The following is a 19,984-nucleotide window of genomic DNA, read 5'->3' as shown; positions in this document are numbered from 1 at the left end:
ATCAAGCCACTGTCAGTCAGCAAGGAAAACATCTCTGGCCTCCCGCATTCAACTACTGTAATCATTATTACCAGGAAACAGACCCAAACACCTAACAAAAGGAAAGAAGGGTGATGGAGGTGGCAAGGAGAGCATCGTTTTGAGCCGAGGAAAGCAGCGGGCACAAGCATGGGAGTGCAAAGCCACTGGAGCTTTAGGAAGGGCCCGAAGCTGGGGGCGTGGCAGGAGGTAGGGGCACAATGACAGCTGCCACATTCAAGTAGTGAGCTGTGAGGGAAGCCACGAGGGCGGCCTTGAGGGAACAAAGGCATGGGGCCCCCCCTTCAAGAAGGAAAACCCACTGCAATACTGAACACCACTCATGTGGGGAGGACACAGATGGACAAGTACCACCACCCTGATTTTAATGTGGAATGCAATTAACCCCTAAAAAAGGAACTCCAGAGAAGAGGTTTTCTAACCATCTTTAGGAATTTTTAAACTAGATGCCCCCCCGCCATAACCCCCCTGGACAGCATTTTGTAAAACTGATTCAACAGAGCAGTTCTGGTGAGGGAAGATAGGCAGGAACCACCCCCTTCCCCTCCCACACTCCCCTTACAGGGCTCCACAACGCCAAGGAACATGGTTCAAAGATCACTGAGCTTGAATAGAAGCATCTATTCCTTTTACAAAGCAGAATAAGCCACCCCAAAAGAGCTCCTAAGAGGCTAAGTGCTCCTACACAGACGAACAGTTCCACTTCCTGTTGCCACATTGTTAACTATTTATTGAATGAGGCAGTAATAGACAGAATGGAAAACGACACAGAATCCATGCTCTGCTACTGGGGTTCTGCTTTTCTTCTTCTTCTTGGCAATTTCTCAAACTATCAGGAGGGTATTTTACCACAAAGGAACATGGACTTTAAAGCCCCTGGACAGTTTCACAACGATGATAAAAAATAATAATTAAAAAAATAACAAATTGTAGAACTAGGACTGTTTTATGTAAATTTCCCTTCCCTCCCCCCATTACGTACAGGAAAAAAAAAATACAAAGAACACTGGATAGTTTTATATAAAACAAGCAAATACAAGAATCTGAAACTTTTCTCAAAGGCTGAGCAAGACGTGAAGAATCTTTTTAATGTCGCATTAAAAAAACAAAAAACAAACATTAAATACACAGTCACACACGGGAGTTGGGGGGGCCCAGGAGGAGGGAGAAAGAGTCGTCCCTGTACTCAAGGAGCAGAGATTTGGCCTGTCAAAAAGTCAGGTGAATTTAACCCCTGGAGACTCAGGGCTTGTGGCTGAGAAATCACAGAATTTTGTTACAAAGAACACCCAGACCAATTAACAGCCGTGAGAAGGAAGCGGTGGGGCCTGGGCCTAGCATGATGCACCTTGGGACAGCTGCAGGGTCCCTTCTGAGATCTGGCCTGATCCAGGGGCGCAGGACGCACTCTCAGCCCTCTTCTCCCCAGTGCCCCTTAGTCTGGTGGCCAGCCTTCCTCACGCCAGGAGCCCCTGTCAGTTCTTGTCTCCTCTGTTAAGCTAAAGGAAGTCACAGGAAGGGAAAAAGGTTGCTCCCATGGGTGCACCCTGGTCTTTAAAAGATTTTTCTCTCCCTCCTTCCTTTCCCCTTCCAACTCCTCCCACCCCCTCATTCTCTCTCCACAATGCACACACCCACAAGCACACGCAGCGCGCACGCACTCCTCAAACCCTTAATACTTCTGTCACCTTCAGTTCATATACATGACCAATTCAGGACTGACCTTAAAACCAAAGCGACGGGTTAATAGTTGTGAGATCGAGAAGGTTTCCTGGGGAGGGGAGGAGATGGGAGGCTGAAGAAAACCCTCTCGGTCCTGCCTGGGAGCTTTAAAGACATTTCATTTGCCTGTGGCAAGGTCAGCATCTGGGCCAGCCCGAGGAGCGTCTCAGCTGCCAGACCACGTGGCCCCTGGATCTTGCAAGCACAGTTTCTGGACCTCACCCCAATCCGGAACCTCCGTTCTCAGGTGAGCCCAGCAGGGAGAGTTCTGGGTGGCCACCGGGAGGCAGCTTTGGTGAAGGGCATGGTCACCTCTGCCTGAGTTTGTCAGTAGCTCAACGCATGACCCTGGTATGAACAAAACCAGGCGGCTGTCTGGCCACGTACCCTACACCCACTAAACTGGGTGAATTATTTTTCCACAGCTCACCCTGATTTCATACAGAAAATTCCATGCGGGTTTCTTTTATATATATATATACATATACATATATATATTTATATATATATATACATACACATATATATATACTTTATATATATATGTAAATGTGTATATTCATATGTACACATATACATATATTCACACTCACACATACACACACCGAAGTATACACACGTTTCCGCAGAAAGAAGTCCTGCCACAATTTGGCTTTTTCGGGACTGTGAAATTGACAACACAGTATCTTATTCCACCAATCCCAGAAAATCAAGAGTGGTGCTTTTTAAAAAATGCAATTCCAAAATCCACTGCCTTTCTTCCTTTTTAAAAAAAAGGTTAACAAAACTTTTCTTCCAAAGTCGAGAGACTTAATTCCATTTGATTGCACCTCTGCAAACGTGTAAAAAATTTTGAAGTAGACTAGAAAATGATGCCATGGTATGGCTGCATGTCACTGTTCCAACGTCACCACCTCCACAGCCTGGCCGTCCATAGTGACTGCGCTGTCCGATATCCTGGTGGTCACAGGGGCCATGGCCACCTGCACCGGCCCGTTACCCTGGGCGAGGCTGGTTACCACAGTCTGGTACATGCTCACAGGGATCTGGACCAGTCCTGGGGAGACAAGGGGAGACCGTTAGTGCCGGGCATAGGTTCCCAGATGATGGCTGGACAGGGCAATCAGCTCCAGCCCTTGGGGTACCACTGTCTGCAGCCGCAGGTAACTGCATACCCACTGTCCAGGCACAAATACATCCCTTTCCCCACCCCATTTTAATTCTTTAAAACAGACTATCAGGAAAGAGAATGTGGAGAAGTTGTAAAAACATGCCTCAGAACAGGGCCGCCCCAATGTGCCAAGAGATGACCCCACCTGCCTGCCTCTCTCCAACTTTAGGAGGCTCGCACAGACCCCTCAGGGACGAATTCTCCTCCCAACAAGCCTGTCTCTTCTGACTGCCCTCCTCTCTAGGAGGAGCCACCACTCATGTTCTTGGATATTCTGCTACACTGACTTCTTCAACCCTCTTTCTGCCTATGCTCAAGTTTCTCTCAGCTTGAAAAAACTTCACCCTTAAACTTAGCCTGGCTTCTGGCCATTGTCCCTCTCCTCTGGGTCAGCTTTTTTTTTTTTCTAAAGCCTAGGTCATTAGTTTTCTGATTTTAGATTTCATAGACCAGTAGAAATTTAAATACATTCTGGGGTCAACTTAAAAAAAAAAATCCCAACTACCTCCTAATATCACTATTATTTCACAGTAAAAAGAAGTGTTTAGTAGAAAGAGAGAAGGAAGTGAATAATTTCAGAAAAGGGCAGTCCTTCCAAAGAAAGGAAAACTGACAATTTTATATGACATATTAAAAAAAAAAAAGAATTTCCAATTAAATAAGACAGAATAAATGCACATATAAAATTCTTCTTCCTCATAAAACAAAAATTATAGTGAAGGAGAAAAAAAGAGATATGAATGAGAGATGGCAATATATTGGGTTGGCCAAAAAGTTGACTTGGGTTTTTAAATAGCATCTTAGGGAAAACACAAACTTTTGGGCCAACCCAGTATATTTCTGGGAGATGCAAAGCATACATAAAGTGGTTCTGACATTAAAGAAGGGGAAGCTGCACGTCCTGTGTCCTGGAGTTCTCAGGGCATGGAGGCTCAGCTACTGCAGATTGAGAGGAAGAAGTGAAAGACAGGAGTTAGCTGACAGTTTGTATTCAACTGACTGGACCAGTAGGTCCTACCAATCCCAACACCCAGGCCTTTGTTGGCCAGACACCTGAAGTTCATCCACTGTATTGAGAAGCTGACCTGGAGAAGTCCCAGGGAAGATCTATGAGGTATCTGGTGGGTGGGCAGGGGAGGGGTCGGGGGTGTGCAGACAATGAAAGATCTGCCCTGCAGTCCTCATACTCACCACCCCGAGCCCTGCAGGCCACCCCGCTCTGCCCTGCACAGCCCAGCAGCTGTGTTTCAGTGCCTCACTCTTAAGGAACAGAGGCGACACACAACGTGGGAAGCAGAAACAAAAACAAATGGCCCTAAACTCTAATATCTTCAGAGACAGAAAAGATTTGTATCATACAAACGGATACTTTTATTAAAATTAGAGAAAATTTGTTAAAGAAATCAAATAGATGAAATACATTCCACAGAAAGATGAGACGGTAAAGTCAAGGAAATCTTCCAGAGAGCAGAAGAGATTAAAAGATGGAAAGTAGGAGACCTTAAGAGGTCCAATCTCTGATAAAAAAGATTTCTAGAGACTAGAAAAAACACAAGGTAGGAAATTATCAGACACATTGCAAGTAAATCCCTAGAACTGAAAAACATGAGTTTCAGATTGAAAAGGCCCCTTAGATACCCAGCAGAACAGAAGAAAAAAGATCTGGATGCTAAGACACAGCTTTGTAAAATTTCAGAACACTAAGGATAAAGCAGAGGTCCCAAAGGATTTGAGAAAGGGTAAAAAAAAAAGTCACATACAAAGAACTGGAAATCGTTATTGGATTTCTCAAAAGCAAGCCTGGAGGCTAGATGATGATGGAGCAGTGGCTTCAAACCTCTGAGAGAAAATGCTTTCAGCCTAGAATTCTCTCTCCAGCCCATGAAATGACACCCACGCCAATTAAGTGTGGGGACAGAATAAACACCTCCTTAGACTTGTAAGGGCTGCAAAAGCCGGCTACCTGTGCACACTTTCTTTGGAAGCTCTGAAGGTTGTTCCCCAAAGAAATGAGACAGGAAAACTTAAGAAATAAGTGGCTGTGGGGTCCAGGAGACAGAGAACCCACTGTAGGGAGCTTGGGGACAGGAGGAAGGCCCAGGACGGGGGCTGTGCAGTACGTCTGGAGGACACAGGGGATGTGGCATGAGCTTGTGGGATAGAGTACCTCGAGGGGTCTTCCAGAATTGGGTAGAACCGGTGATTACTCCTTAAAAAGTAGAAGAAAAAAAAAGCAAGGATTAACCATACCCACTCGTCGTGGCAGTGAACAAGTTTTACCTTTATAAAAATTTTATGTTTATAACAATATAAACATAGAAACTGAGTTATTGAAAATTGTGATAATGTCTCAACTCAAGAAATAATATGACTATTATTTAGAATAATACACATAAATACCAGAAAAAAAAACATGGAGTGTTGCCTCTGAGGTACATATATATATATATATATATATATTTTTTTTTTTTTTTTAAAGGCCTTTTAGTTCTTTTTGTCATTTAAAACTGTGTATCACTTTGATGAAAATAAAAATTAATTATAAAAAGGGATGTTTTACCTGCATATTTCCTAATGCAAAAAAAAAATATCAAACATAAAATAACATGTCAATTTTACAACGTTAAATTGTATCTAATTGTTTTCCAGGGATAACTGTTGACAGTTTGGAAATAAGTATTTGTTTATGCTTCCCTGGTGGCTCAGACCAATGCAGAAGACCTGGGTTTGATCTTTGGGTTGAGAAGATCCCCTGGAGAAGGGAATGGCTACCCACTCCAGTATTCTGGCCTGGAGAATCCCATGGACAGAGGAGCCTGGAGGGCTACAGTCCGTGGGGTCACAAAGAGTTGGACACGACTGAGCGACAAACACAATACAACACCATAACATTTAATGATGCAACCTGAAATGAGGCTAAATGTTCTGTTTTGTAACGTTTTTAGGATTCCAGGCTTACCCTGCTATGTGTTAATGAGAATGGAAGGCATGGCCCACAGTCCTCACACTGAGATGCTGGGGCCTGAAAGGGGAAGGAGGGGGCCAGCTTCAGAAGGCTGTTGGGTTCAATGTTTTTCACCTAGACCTTTGCAAACGGCTTTCACATCTCTCTAGTCAGTTCCTTTTTCCATTCACTCCTTTCTGCCGCCCAAGTTATCTTTCTGTAACATGTCATTTCCCAAGCTCAAACTTTTCAAATTCCCTGATGCTAGTTAAAAGGTTCCCAAAGCCTATAGTAAAGTTCAAATGTTGGGCCTGGCATTCAGGACTCTTATGATTTGTCCAGCCTTACTTCCCTTACAGCCTCGATTCCCTGTGCTCTGGGCATCACCCTGGACTATTCTCAATTCTCCAACACATTGGTAACCTTCCTTTCTCTGGGCCTTTGCTCAAGCTGTTTGCTACCTGGAATTCCCTTACTGCCCACACCTTCCCCTTTAAAACCCTCCTCTTGGAAGCCTATCCCAGCTCTAGTCAATACTGAGAGCAGCCTCCTTGGGATTCTCAGTAAGCACTGGACAGGAGGATATAATCTGGTAGGTCTGGCTAATGCATGTAGATAGGTCTTCCCCATCTACCTAGATTGAGGGCTCCTTCAAGGTCAGGCCTGGCTCTGGTTCATGTTTAGTATGAGGTACAAGGTATACCAAATATTGGCATCAGCATAGCCTCAAGGGCAGCAGGTCAAGGGATTTTATTGCAGGACCTAACCAACGTGTGGCTGGGCTCTAGTCCCTGGCATCTAGACTGCAGTAATGGGCCTGAGTATATGTGAATATGTGAAGACCAAGACCCCCTTCCATCATCCTGATCTCCATTATCACTTTCATCCTGTCTTCTGGTCAAAACAGACAAAGTTAATGAAGTAACGTTTTTTGCCAAATGCCCTGTGGCAAAACCAGGACACTTCCAAAGAACCCTCATGCTGCTGCTGCTGCTAAGTCGCTTCAGTCATGTCCAACTGTGTGTGACCCCATAGATGGCAGCCCACCAGGCTCCCCCATCCCTGGGATTCTCCAGGCAAGAACACTGGAGTGGGTTGCCATTTTCTTCTCCAATGTATGAAAGTGAAAAGTGAAAGTGAAGTCGCTCAGTCATGTCTGACTCTGAGCAACCCCATGGACTGCAGCCCACCAGGCTCCTCCGTCTATGGGATTCTCCAGGCAAGAACACCTGAGTGGGTTGCCATTTCCTTCTCCAATGTATGAAAGTGAAAAGTGAAAGTGAAGTCGCTCAGTCATGTCTGACTCTGAGCAACCCCATGGACTGCAGCCTACCAGGCTCCTCTGTCCATGGGATTCTCCAGGCAAGAGTACTGTTAGCAAACAGCAACCAAAACCAGAAGCAAAGATCAGTCTTATTTCACTGTTCTTGCTTCTGAGACTGATTCATTCAAAAGCTCTAAGCTGGGATAACAAGTTACAAACTTTACAAATACACGGAATACTGTGAGTGGGACCTTCTTACTGACTACGAGCAATGGTCCTGGGTCAGTGCTGGGATGGAGAGAAGCTGGAAGAATTGTTAGAATTAAATCTCTTTCTTACTGGTTTATGATGTGTTTGGGTTACCTATGATATGGGTCCATGTCCCACACTGTTGTTGAAACACTTTTTAGTATCATGGAAGATTTGCCCTAAAATAAAATGGAAAAGGGTTCAAATGCAGAAATTCAAACTAGCTGACACTGCTATAACCGGAATAATCTTTTGAACACAAACTGGTTTTGTTCTCCTCTTTTACAACTCTTCACTGGTTTCCAATGGCCCATGGAATATAAAGTCCAAATCCCTTTGCAGGTATTTCAGCCTTTCACATCAGCCCGTCGCTCAGTTAGTTCAGCCTGGTGATACGTGAATCTCCACCCACTGTACATTCCAGGAAGGTGAACGACTTGATTGAGGCTCTTTCCACACCTGCCACAATGGTGTGCACACTTTCTGACTCCTGCCTGGAATGACTGTTGGCTTGTTCCTTGAATGGGCTTCTATTCTTCCTTCAGCTGCAGTCTCTCCTCCTCCTGTCTGAGCTCCTCTTCTCCCAAGGGTCCACAGCACTTTGCACTGGTCTCCATGGAGGAGGTGATGGTCATATACTTTATCACTGGTTACTTGTCTTATGTCCAGGGAAACTGTAAATTCCTTAAGGGAGAGATGGAATCTCCGTATTTGAGCCCCTAGCAATGAGCAGGTGTTTTCTACACAGTTGAATGAAACCTGCCTTCCGAGATTGCACAGGTATCTACCTTCCCCCCAACCCCGGGACAGAATGATTGACGTGGGTGAGCCTTCAGGTGATTAGGAAGTTTCCAGAAAAAGCAATACAGAAACAACTCCATTCAAAGCTCATCCAAATAAAACCATTTTAAAAGACCTCATATTCTGTACTTCACAGCTTGGGAAGGAGTCAATTTGGCCTTTAACAACTGGGTGATGACTCCCACACAAAGCCGTCTCGAGAGTGAATGACTAGTGACAGCGACTTCATATCTAAAAAGCTTCTTGGAGAAATCCCATATACAGGGCATTTCATAACCTCGGATACCTTGAAACCCAAGGCGTTACTCTCTACACACAGTTTCAGTCTGCCTCCACCTTAAATAAGTGCATTACCATCCCACTGTGAGGGTTTTAGAATCTCACACATGCAGCCATTTTGACATGAGATTAGATTAAATCATCTCAGTGTCTCTGACCTAGCAGCCTTTATGTCCATGGCAAGGAAAGGGGGAGGGGGCTAGAGGCTTGGAAACCCAGCGCGCACTAAATCGGCTGGCTGCCCTTGCAAGAGAGATGATTAAATGCTGAGGTTCAGTAATCAGGCCAGGATTGTCCCTGCATCTGCTCAGCCTGCCCCTGATTAGCCCTAATCTAGAAGGCGTATGTTAATCTCAGCTTGTATTCTGGGTCATTTTGATTGATTAAGCAACAGGAAGCCTTTCCCATTCTACATTAGGGACTTGAAGTTCTCCTTTTTGTTTTTCACAGAGACCCTGCACAACCCTAGTAAGAAAGCTCTCCTGGCATTTGTACAGTGCTTTTCAAAGTCTTCTCACCCCCACTGCACAGCACTCGCTTCCTGCTGAGACTCTGGAGCAGCAGGCAGGGCAGGTATTCTTCCCTTTCACAAATGATAGGCAAGTACTGTTGGGAGAACCATGGACTTACCATAAAAGCACACACTTATAAAAACCTGGAACTTTTAGTACCCCAATCTCGGGTACCTCATCTTTCAAAGCTGTAAGAAACCATAGAGTTCTTCAGTTTAGAAAATCTAATCCCCCCTTTTCTTTAAATTCCAAAGCATATGGGTAAAAAGTTTATTTAAACAAAACAAAACATGGACTGAGGGAGACTGAGTGACCGAGCCGGTGGTAAGGCAAGGCAGCTGGGAGGCACCGGCAAGCCTTTACCATTGACCACTACAGCCAGCAGGGACCTGGAAGAGAGAGGACAGTCCCTTTTGGGCTCACTGCTGCCTCTCCTCTCAGGCTTCTTGGTAAGGTTTACAGAATAGGCAAAAATGGAAAAAGAGGCCAAAAGAGACTTGGGAACTTCAGGTCCCAGTGCAAGGATTTCCTTGGCCAATAGCAGTCAGCCCCCAAATCCTGGAGGAACTGCTGGCCCCAGAACAGAAAGAGGAGTCCTGACCCTGCTCTATTTTTCTACCAGTTGGGTATCATTCTTGAGCCCAAATGGTCAAACACGCTCCTCCCATCTTAACAAATGGCAATTACATTCTTTTAGTTGCTCAGGCCCAAAACTTGGAAGTCAGGCCATCTCTGACTTCTCACGCAATTCATCAGCAAATTCTCTCGTTTCAAAGATAAACCCAGAACACAGCCACCATCGGCCGCTGATCCCCTGGGTGAACTCCTATCCTCTCTTGCTTGGACTACGTGTTAGCTTCCGCCACATTGCCCTGTGTCAGCCCTGGCTCCAATGCACTCTCTGCTCCCCAGACAGAAGCCAGAGGGATCTTCTAAAACTTCCACACGATGGACATGGGGACACACATTCTGAAAATTCAGATATTTGCTTTTCCTTGGTTTCTGCAAAACGGGTTCTGCAGTGCTCTTTCTCTGAACGTGTCACCAGGGGAGGCTTTGTGGTAGACCATGGGCGCCAGCGAGAGTAACTTGAAGGTTAGGGTCACTGCCCTGCACACTCTGGATTCATCATTCATGAGCTGATCTACTCTATTCCTGGCCTCTTCTGAGGTAATGAGTTCCATCACTAACCTACCACGTGATGCATCTCTCTCTCTCACACACACACATGCATATAACTGGAATTTATTTACTGACGGGAATTCATTTATGGCACCCCACTCCAGTACTCTTGCCTGGAAAATCCCATGGGCGGAGGAGCCTGGTAGGCTGCAGTCCATGGGGTCGGTAAGAGTTGGACACGACTGAGCGACTTCACTCTCACTTTTCACTTTTGTGCATTGGAAAAGGAAATGGCAACCCACTCCAGTATTCTTGCCTGGAGAATCCCAAGGACAGGGGAGCCTGGTGGGCTGCCGTCTATGGGGCAGCACAGAATCGGACATGACTGAAGCGACTTAGGAGCAGCAGCAGCGTTTTGAGATCTGATGAATAAGTCTATACATCACAGTTAGCTAAATCTTGAGATATTGTTTGACAACAGCTACTCCAACTCCCCCCGCCTTTTTAGTGGCTCCCTACTAAGGGAGAATCAAGTCCAAATAGCTAATAGATGAGGGATTATATCAGCCTTTCCCACAAATACTCTACCTTATGCCTTTATCACAACTGTTCCTGTCTCCTCAGTATACCCTAGCCACCACATATATTTACTCAGGCAGGTCTCTCTGCCTAGAATTACCCCTGCCAACCTACGTCCTGTTCTTTCCCTGTCTTTCAGGGGTTCCTCCAGACAGAACAGCCTACCAGGTTCTCTCCTTCCAGGGATTTTATTGCTTCACCACTCATTTGGCACCAGATCTGTGCTAACCTGTTCCCAAATAGCTACTGTTTTTCTCTATACAAACACTACTTACTTAGATCTTGGCAGGATGATGTTCTTGAACAGTGAGCAACTTGAACACAGTAGACGTTAATACCTGAATATGACAATTGATCACATTCTTCATGATTTTCAGAAACTTGATTACATTCCCCTTAGCTTTGGTCTCTGTGGCCCGAAGCCTTTTACTTCGTTTTGGAATGAGTACCGTTGTCCCCACAACACTCTTAAGGCAGCAGCCAAGTGCTGTATGGCAGTTCAGGTGCATTTGATGTGAAGGTGGAACAGGCGCTTGTATTTCCATTAGCTTCCCAGTCAGAAAGAATCCTGCCTCTGCCACTTACAGGCTTAGGAAGTCTCACTTTCCTCCTACATAAAATGGTAATTCCTAATATTCTCAGGGTTGTTGAGAACTAGATGTGCTGACGTGGGTAGAGTCTGGCACAGTGCCTGGCACACAGTAGGTGAACACTGTCAGCTGCTTTCCCAGATGACTTGGAATGAGAGGTCTGATGAAGCCTGGCTGGGGTCACAGATGTTAGACTACAGCTCTCAGGAAGCAGAAAGGAAAGCAGAGACAGTGCAGATCTCCTTTCAGCTGCGATTTGCTCCTGCCAGGAAGCACATCATTTGCCAAAGGCCTTCAAAGATGTAAAGATTAGAGATAAAAGCCATGAAATCAGGGCAGATGGACTGGTGGGCTGCTTCCTTTCTGAATGCAGCGATGGTCAGCACAGGCACTGGAACCACATGATGACATATATGAAATAGCTGTCGATTTGGTATAGCAGTAAAGACACAACCTAGGCTAAACCACTAATCAATATTAAGAATGTTAACTATATGATCAGGGACAGTATGATATGATGTCACCATGCCGATAAACTTCTAAACCCCAAAACTAATGGCACACGCTGGAGCCCAGCAGAGCTCAGAGTTGCAAGCCTAGTCAGGGTCACCCAGAACCACAGGCTGCCCTCCCCCCACCCCACGCCACGACAAGACAGAACGGGACAGACAGCCTGAGGAAGAATGGGCCTTTCATGTGCTCTCACAATCTGGGAAACCTTTGGGAATTGTTGTTTGCTGTAACTGAACCTTTCAGCCCAAAGGCCTTCCTAGTTGGTCATGGAAATATCTTTTAGTTTGGGAAAAAATATTGATGGTTGTGAGAGAAAAGTAGCTAAACAAATAAATTATCAAGTAAATGTAACAGTTGGTGAAAGAGCAATAATTCTTAAAGCTGAAAGGAAAAATTCGCAATGTAATGCTTTCTGTGGTTTATGCATAAGAAAGTGAACTGTATGTATTAGGAAAATGCTGGCTTAAATGGGGAACCTGTGACTGTGACTGGAAAGGAGAGGAATAAATAAGAAAGTGAAATCATCTATTGTTATTACCTAAGTTACTTCTGCAGTTTTTAAAGAGCCATCAAAAATATCTATAAGTGTCCTTAGGGAGGACAGGAAGGAGGGAAGTCCTTTAAAAAATCTTATCTCCAGGCCTGGAAAGAAGTTACATCAGTGCCTGACATCTAAGAAAAGCCACTATTATATGAAGAAAAATAGGCATGGTGTGTCCTGGCATAGAGATGGGAGAACATGACGGAAAACCAGGTAAAGAAGCTAGTAGGCAGGCAGCAGGCAGATAAACAGGCCAAGAAACACAAACAAGGACCACATGGAAAGAGGACAGATGAGGGCAAGAAAATGAAGGTCATGAAAAGAACAATGATATCAAATGAAAAGGAGAGCCAGGTAATCCTCATAATAGTAAGACAAGGGAGAAATAGAAAAAGCATTTCTCTCTCAGTGGTTCTGTTTCTGTTATATTAGCTGCTCTTGGGACATTTAATCTTCCTTTTCCGTGTTTTTAAAGTCCATGGCTTTTGAGGGCATTTGAGGGATTTATGGATTAAAATATGTATTACATCTGGCAAGTACTGAATATTCTCATGAAGCCATAGCAGACTCAGAGGTACCCTGGTGTAACAGGCACTCCTCAGCACCCAAGATTTCTCTCCTCTGACCAGACCATCTCAACCTGCTCTTGGAAAAACCACTTTCTGGAATAACTTCCATAGCAGTGGCCTTTTCTGGGTAGGGCAGTTTCACTGTGTCCTTAATCTTGATTTTGAAGACCACAAGAAAATTGTCTTGCCTGCATCCCACAAGCCAAACGTTAAGAGTGAATTCACTTTTACTTTATTAGTGAATGTATTTCAAAACATAATTTGGAGATATAATTTTACCTTTCCCTCTTGAAATTACTAGAGTCCCCAGGAACACGAACGAAATCAGGGTTTTGTCCTTTAGTGTTCAGAATCACCATGGGCTACATCCTGGAGACTGAAATCCCAATGGAAGACTGAACAAGCTGACTCTGATCCATGCTGTTCTGACCAAGAGGGCTTTAAACCAAAAATGGCAGGAGAGAAAAGTGTTGAAAGCTTGCAGGACATGTAGGTACTCAGGAGGATGTCTGATCAGAGATGCACGGAGAAGGGCAGGAGCACTCTAGTAAAGTTCCAGAGACCACTGGAAGGGGATGGGGAAACACTCCACATCTCCAGTCTGTGTAGTAGAGAAGGTGTGAACAGTACGTAAAGAGTTGGTATTTTCAAACATTAAATACAGCCCATCTGACAGAAACCTTAGGAGAAAGTTACCAAGCTGTTTACCAAGAGTTTGCAATAGTCGGGTGTAGAAATGGACCAATCAGGAGACCAATCGGTCTTCTTACCTAGAGTTAAGAATGGAGATTTATTTTTCTGTTATTATGTTCAAAATTTTTATTACAGAAAATTTCAAATAGGCACAAAAGGAGAGAGACTAGTGTAAGGACTCCCACCCCCTGTGCCTACCACCCAGCCCTTGCCTCCTCCATCTGAACAAGGACAGACTGAGGCAAAAATCTGCCAAAGGTGCTCTCCAGATTTTTCAATGCCTCACTTAGCCCAATCTTAGAGCATCATTTAGGGGTTTCCCTGATGGCTCAGATGGTAAAGAATCCACTTGCAGGAGACCCAGGCTTGATCCCTCGGTCAGGAAGATCCCCTGGAGAAGGGAATGGCTACCTACTTCAGTATTCCTGCCTGGAGAATTTCATAAACAAAGGAGCCTGGTGGGCTATAGTCTATGGGGTCGCAGAGTCAGACATGACTGAGTGCCTCAGCAAAATTTGCTTTAGACAATATCAGACACCTAAAGACAGCAGATTAGAGGTGGAAAGAAACAGTTAAGGGGTCAGACGATCACAAAGAAAGAAATCTATCTTATAAACTTCATTTAAATTGAGTATTATTCCATCTTTCCTCTGGACTGTAGTTAGCATAACCAAACTGTTAATGGGGACAAGTTCTTTATAAAAGAATTCCAGCTAATAAAGGCAGAGGAATGATAACACTAGAGAAATCACTAGTTTGAAACTTTTAGTGAAATAATGGATCTACATAATATCATTAATGGTTACTAAAGCCACTGGGGCTTCCCTGATAACTCACCTAGTGAAGAATCCGCCTGCAATGCAGGAGACCCCGGTTCAATTTCTGGGTTAGGAAGATCCCCTGAAGAAGAGATAAGCTACCCACTCCAGTGTTTTTGGGCTTCCCTGGTGGCTCAAGACCATTAGGTGACCAGGTGATGAGGACTGTAGAATAAAGGAATGCCACCACCCCATGCAGGCTGCAGTGCCTGGAAGGGTAGCCTTTTAAGTCTACCCTCCAGCCACTTCCTTCTTTCCACAAAGATGAAGCCCCTGTGGCCTGTTCAGCATCCACTCGCAACAGGCAATTTGCCATACAGAGGCCTGACAATGACACAGAACTTTTCAAAAGCACTGGGCAAAAAGGGCCACCAGAAAGGGCAGCAGCAGGAAGTCTGCTTCCCATGCACACCTGTGCCTGGGGTACAGAGGTGTCTCTGACATCTACCCATGGGGTTTACAGATTCCTTTGGGAAATGTGCCAGCACACTGAGTGCTAATGATGCCCATGATATAAAGGTAGATCTTTCGAGTCCCCTCTTAGTTGAACCAAAGGAAGCATGGGTCATTTCCTCCACAGTGCCCCCGCTAAACTCTGATTTCATGATGTGCTTTTCTTGTCACAGACTTATTTTCTAATCATGTCTTCTTTAAGCTAACATGAAAACTAATTTGTATTTCTTAAGTATGCAGCAGCTGGGCAGGGGGTGGAAGAGATGGTTCAGGCTTTACCCTGGCTTGCTTAGAGACACTGTCCAAGGATTTAAAATGTGCCATGAGTGATTTGCATGACAAATATTGTGTGTATGGCAACTAAGAATTGACTATATTTACATTTATAAAACCAAAAGGGCCATTTCTGTTTCATAGGGCTGCTATGAGGATAAGTAACATTATATTTAAATAATTTAAGTTCTTGAGAAAAGAGATATTGTCTAAATTTGAGGTAGTATGGGTGGCTCACACGGTGAAGAATCTACCCACAATACAGGAGACCTGGGTTCGATCCCTGGGTTGGGAAGATCCCCTGGAGAAGGGAATAGCAATCCACTCCAGTACTCTTGCCTGGAGAATTCCATGGACAGAGGAGCCTGGTGGGCTACAGTCCATGGGATCGCAAAGAGTCAGACACGACTGAGCGACTAACATACATACACATCGTTATTTCATAAAGGTTTTCTCCCAGGAGTCAAAGCCACCATGTAGTAGCTAACAGAGACGGACATATGGAAGAAACAAGCTTAAAGGTCTGCCCTTACTCCCCAGACTTGCTGAAAATGGAAGATGCCACCAGCTCAGTGCTCAACCCCCAGGAATATTGTCCACACCCCACATTGTACACAAAATGAACAATCCATATACACACTCTCGGCCTCCAAGTGTTCACATGCCTTCTTGTCAATGAGAAGCTCTGTTTAATGAGAAAAGAACTCTTCAGGCAAACAGTGGGGCTGTGAAAGCTGAAGGAAGGGAAGGCCAGGGAGCAGGTCAGCTATAAGTAGACATTCTGAACATTAAAGTCTTTTCTCATAGTTTCAATACATTTTTAATATCACTATTATTACTGTTTTGTGAGAAGTTGGAGGGGCTGAAGAAAGGACACAAGATTCTTGGAGGAAAAATAATTTTAAGGTGAAAAGACAAAGATCATAGTCAAGAAACACCATTGGAAGCTGATCCAAAAATAATCAGGCAAGTTTCCTTTTCTCCTTCCAGCAAGGCTGAAATATTGGGGTGGCCAAAAAGTTTGTTCAGGTTTTTTCCCTAAGTCCAAGGCTCACTTGAGCAGTCAAGGCATTTCAGGAGGTTCAGACCAATCTCTAAACAGTCCTGTCCCTGAGAACTCACTGTGAAGCAGGGCACAGTGTACCTGTGAGCACCTGAAACGTAGCTAGTGTAATTGAGGAGCTGAGTCTTTAATTTTATTTGATTTTAATTAATTTCAGTTTATAAAGGGCTAGAGCAAGGCTCTAAAACCTTCCCAGAGCTTTCAGTGAGCCAACTCCACACCTTAAGCGTGCTTCAACTGCATACACACTGCAGAACATGCTAAGAGTTACTTTTGTTTAGATGGAAACTCAATCTGAAATTAGACACTCTGCATTCACCTAAAATATATTTTCCTGGCATTTCCCTTATTTACATCATAGCTTTTTTTTTTACTGCCCGACTCCATCAACTTATTTTAACATATCCTACCTCCTGGGTGCCCAGGTGAGAAACTCTGCCAGCACTGGAGAGTACTGCAGTAGAGCTATACATTAGGGCACTACAAGCAGCAGGGGAGGCTGGGTTGGGCACAGTCAGAGAACTGCTGGCCGCCTCGGTGAGCCAATCTGATAGCAGGTCTTTGTAGTCTCACTCAGAGCAGTGTCTCAGCTTCCATATTGAGACCCCTTCAATGATTCTCAGATCCATTTGCTAGCTTTACAACAGAAAAGATGTTTCTATCAATTTTACTTTTGAAAACCCCATTTAGACTCTGAAAATCTCTAAATTGGGGCCTTTCTAATAATGAAGATTTGGTATAATTATAATGTCACAGGCAATCGTGCTGACAAAGCAAAACCAGTATGTCTCCTTGCTGGGCCTTTGCTCTCAAGTCTGACCAACGGGAGGAGAAAAGAGGCTTTGTCAGGAGCAGATGTACAGTGGGAGGCCCCGGGAAAGCAGATCTGGTGAATGAAGCAGGTGCCACTTAGACATTCACTTTACTGACTCCAACCACAACCTTCCTTTCATTTGATATCCTGCTCTTGGCAGGAGGATGGGGAAAGAGCATCACACAAAGAGGAAGCATGTTTATCCTGTTTAGATTACTGCTCTGCTAGGCTGCTGCTGCTGCTAGGTTCTGCACATTCGCTCTTTATTAAGCAAATGGTAGAGCTGAGAAGTGAATCCCTGTATTTACACAGGTAATCTGAGAGCCAGAAGGGCCCCAAAACCATAGTGGCTGTGATGTGCAGGCTATCAGAGTTAGAAACAGTGTGCTGACATTCCTTCAAAATCATAATGCAAGCACAAATAAAAAGAGGCAAGTACCCTTAACTAAGAACCTTAAAAACTTTATAAGAATTTCTCCTGTTATGATAATCTAGTTCTTGTGTGAACAGTGATTAATCCCCCTCTTACATGCTTAATTAAAACTGCTTTTTCATCCACATACTGAATAGTAATGATTCCAATTAAACTTGTCCAATTATGGCTCTAGATTTGGTATGCAAAAAAAAAAAAATCCCTTTACAGAATATTACCTGCAATGACAGGCACCAAGATTCTGTCTTGGTTACAAGGAGCTGGAATCATCTAAGACCAGAATCTGTCTTTCGAATACAAAGACTCAGAAAGATCTGGGGACCTAAAGGGAAGGAGAATGAGATAACGAAACATGTAACTTGGCCTTGAGGACGCTGGAGGTGGAGAGGATGCCGTGGTCAGTGGTGTCTGTCTGCCAGATGGTGGGTACCTTCTCGGCAATCTCTGCCCTGAAGCCCTGACCTGAGAGTCCTCTGCCCAGAACGCCCCTAACTTGTCAAGTTTCCCCAAGCTGAGAATACCAGACACAGACCAACCTGGCTTCACACGTGTGCTAATTCCCTCTGGGGTCCCAAGGAGCCAACTCAGCTTTCAATGTGAAAAACACCTCAAAGCATCTGAAGGACCTGGCCATGGCTCAGATGAGTACTAAGAATCGACACCAATGTATAGGGGTCATTTCATTGTAAAGGCCCTACCTTTCTCTGAAGGGCCTCAATTAGTAGCAATTCCTTATGTAAAATGATGAATGCCTGAGGCCACTCCAGTTTATGATGGTGTAGAGGAGATGACACATCCCCTTTGAACTTGCAGACTCTGCAAGGAGAAAGAGGACTCTAAACATCACAATACTTTCTTTTTCTTTGGTTGTGCCATGTAGCTTGTGGGATTTTAGTTCCCTGATCAGGGATTGAACCCAGGCCCTCGGCAGTGAGAGCACTGAGTGCTAACCACTGGACCAGCAGGGAATTCCCCACAGTGATACTTTCAAGAGGCAGTTCTGCTCCTTCTGAATGTATCCACAGGTCAGCATCTTTGCAGGAGACAAAGGTACCAAAGAACACCAAAACTAAAAACTCCTTGAGCTGTATAGGCAATGTCTGATGAGTGACAGAAAAGACTTGGTACTTTTGGAGAACTGGGTCTCAGTTTTGTCTGCCCCAGCATCCTCAGGGATACAATCTTTGTCTATTAATGCCAGAGGCTTTCTGAAGCAAGGATTCTCAGTGTGAGATTCACTTCCTTCTTCCAGCTCACTGTACCAGATCCTAAGACTGCATCCCAGAGGTGTTAAGAGTGAACCCTCTGAAGACTAAATCCCTTCCCATTCAATGTGAGTGTTTAATAACAGTAATAGTAGTAGTAGTAAACACTTACTGTATGCTCACAATGCCCCCCAAATTAGTGCCATCAATGTATATCTTGGGGGAATGGAGGGGGTGGAGATCAGGGTGTCAAAAAAACTGCTACTTCCCTCTGAGAGCTATTCTGGAAGGCATTTTGGACCTCAGATCATAATGAAGCGGGTGGGGAAGGAGGACAAACCTCTATGGTACGAAAGGGCTGGATGAGTAACGTACATGAGACATAGAACTGTAATCCTCTTTGGATTCTAGAATCAAGAGCGCCATCACACATCTCCACGTTCCCATTTCTCAGAAGCAGCCATGTTTCACTGTGAAATCTGGAATTCATCCAATGCTAATGGCTTCTTTCAGATTGTAACCCACAAGGCTCTGGATATTTCATCCTTTTGGGGGCCATGATATGTCCATTAGCATACCTGTGTTGAAGACGGCTGCAGCTGAGAAGAGGAATTTGCACTTGTGGATCATCCAAGTGGAAATGGGCAAGTGGCCTTGGTGTGAATAAAGGGACCAGAAAGTAAGTCTAGGTGTCGCCACTGCTTCCTGTCTCAGATTTTCCTGCTCAGGACTCTGCAGTGCACAAAAATAGGCCAGCTCTTCTTGCAACCCTCTGCCCAGCTGTTTACTGGCCGCGGATTACTGGAGTCACGTGGCAGGTTTTTTTTTTAGCAAAGCTTTGCTGTCTCTGAGCTGAGAAGGTCACTGGGAAGGAAGGCTTGTGATGCACTTCTGTCGCCCTCCCCTGTGCAGGGTGGCACAACCTGCCAGAAGGCCACAGTGCTTTCGCCGCGGTCTTCAGAGCAGCACTGTCCAGCAGTGGTGGGGATGCTGCGTATCTGTGTCCATTAGTAGTCACTAGCTGCATGTGGCTATCTAAACTTGAACGTGAATAAATTAAAAATAAATAAAAAAGTACCTCAGGTCACATATGGCTAACTGAGCACTTTGTGGCTAGTGTGACTGAATAACTGAATTTTAATTTTATTCAACTTCCATTTAAATTCAAACAGCTACATATAGCTAGTAGCTACTGTACGGGGGACTTTATTTTATTTTAACAGATTTTTGGCTGCACCATGCAGCTTGCAGGATCTTAGTTCCCTGACCAGGGATTCAGTCTGGGCACTGGCAATGACAGGGAGTCCTAACCACTGGATCACCAGGGAATTCCCAGG

The 19,984-nt window shown here is 44.6% G+C and overlaps 1 protein-coding gene across 9 annotated transcripts in view; it reads right to left on the bottom strand.

Annotated features, from left to right (window-relative positions):
• Nucleotides 1-742: 742 nt before the first annotated feature.
• NRF1 (nuclear respiratory factor 1) overlaps nucleotides 743-19,984 on the bottom strand; it is a 135,895-nt gene continuing 116,653 nt past the window's right edge. For 4 of the 9 annotated variants that reach the window (XM_055590897.1, XM_055590895.1, XM_055590902.1 and 1 more), the window contains 2 exons: nucleotides 5,100-5,141; nucleotides 743-2,818 (listed from right to left, as the gene is read on the bottom strand). In XM_055590897.1, the coding sequence (XP_055446872.1) occupies nucleotides 2,655-2,818; nucleotides 5,100-5,141 (206 nt within the window). In that variant the 3' untranslated portion in view covers nucleotides 743-2,654. Of the gene's footprint in view, nucleotides 2,819-5,099; nucleotides 5,142-13,105; nucleotides 13,497-13,603; nucleotides 13,666-17,666; nucleotides 17,765-19,984 lie in introns of those variants that run through there. The other 5 variants (XM_055590898.1, XM_055590904.1, XM_055590899.1 and 2 more) reach the window with 4 other exon arrangements.

This window comes from Bubalus kerabau, chromosome 8 (assembly GCF_029407905.1).
Source record: "Bubalus kerabau isolate K-KA32 ecotype Philippines breed swamp buffalo chromosome 8, PCC_UOA_SB_1v2, whole genome shotgun sequence".
Lineage (NCBI taxonomy): Eukaryota > Metazoa > Chordata > Mammalia > Artiodactyla > Bovidae > Bubalus > Bubalus kerabau.
The sequence above is the reverse complement of the archived record's forward strand: the minus strand, read 5'-3'. Positions and strand labels throughout refer to the sequence as shown.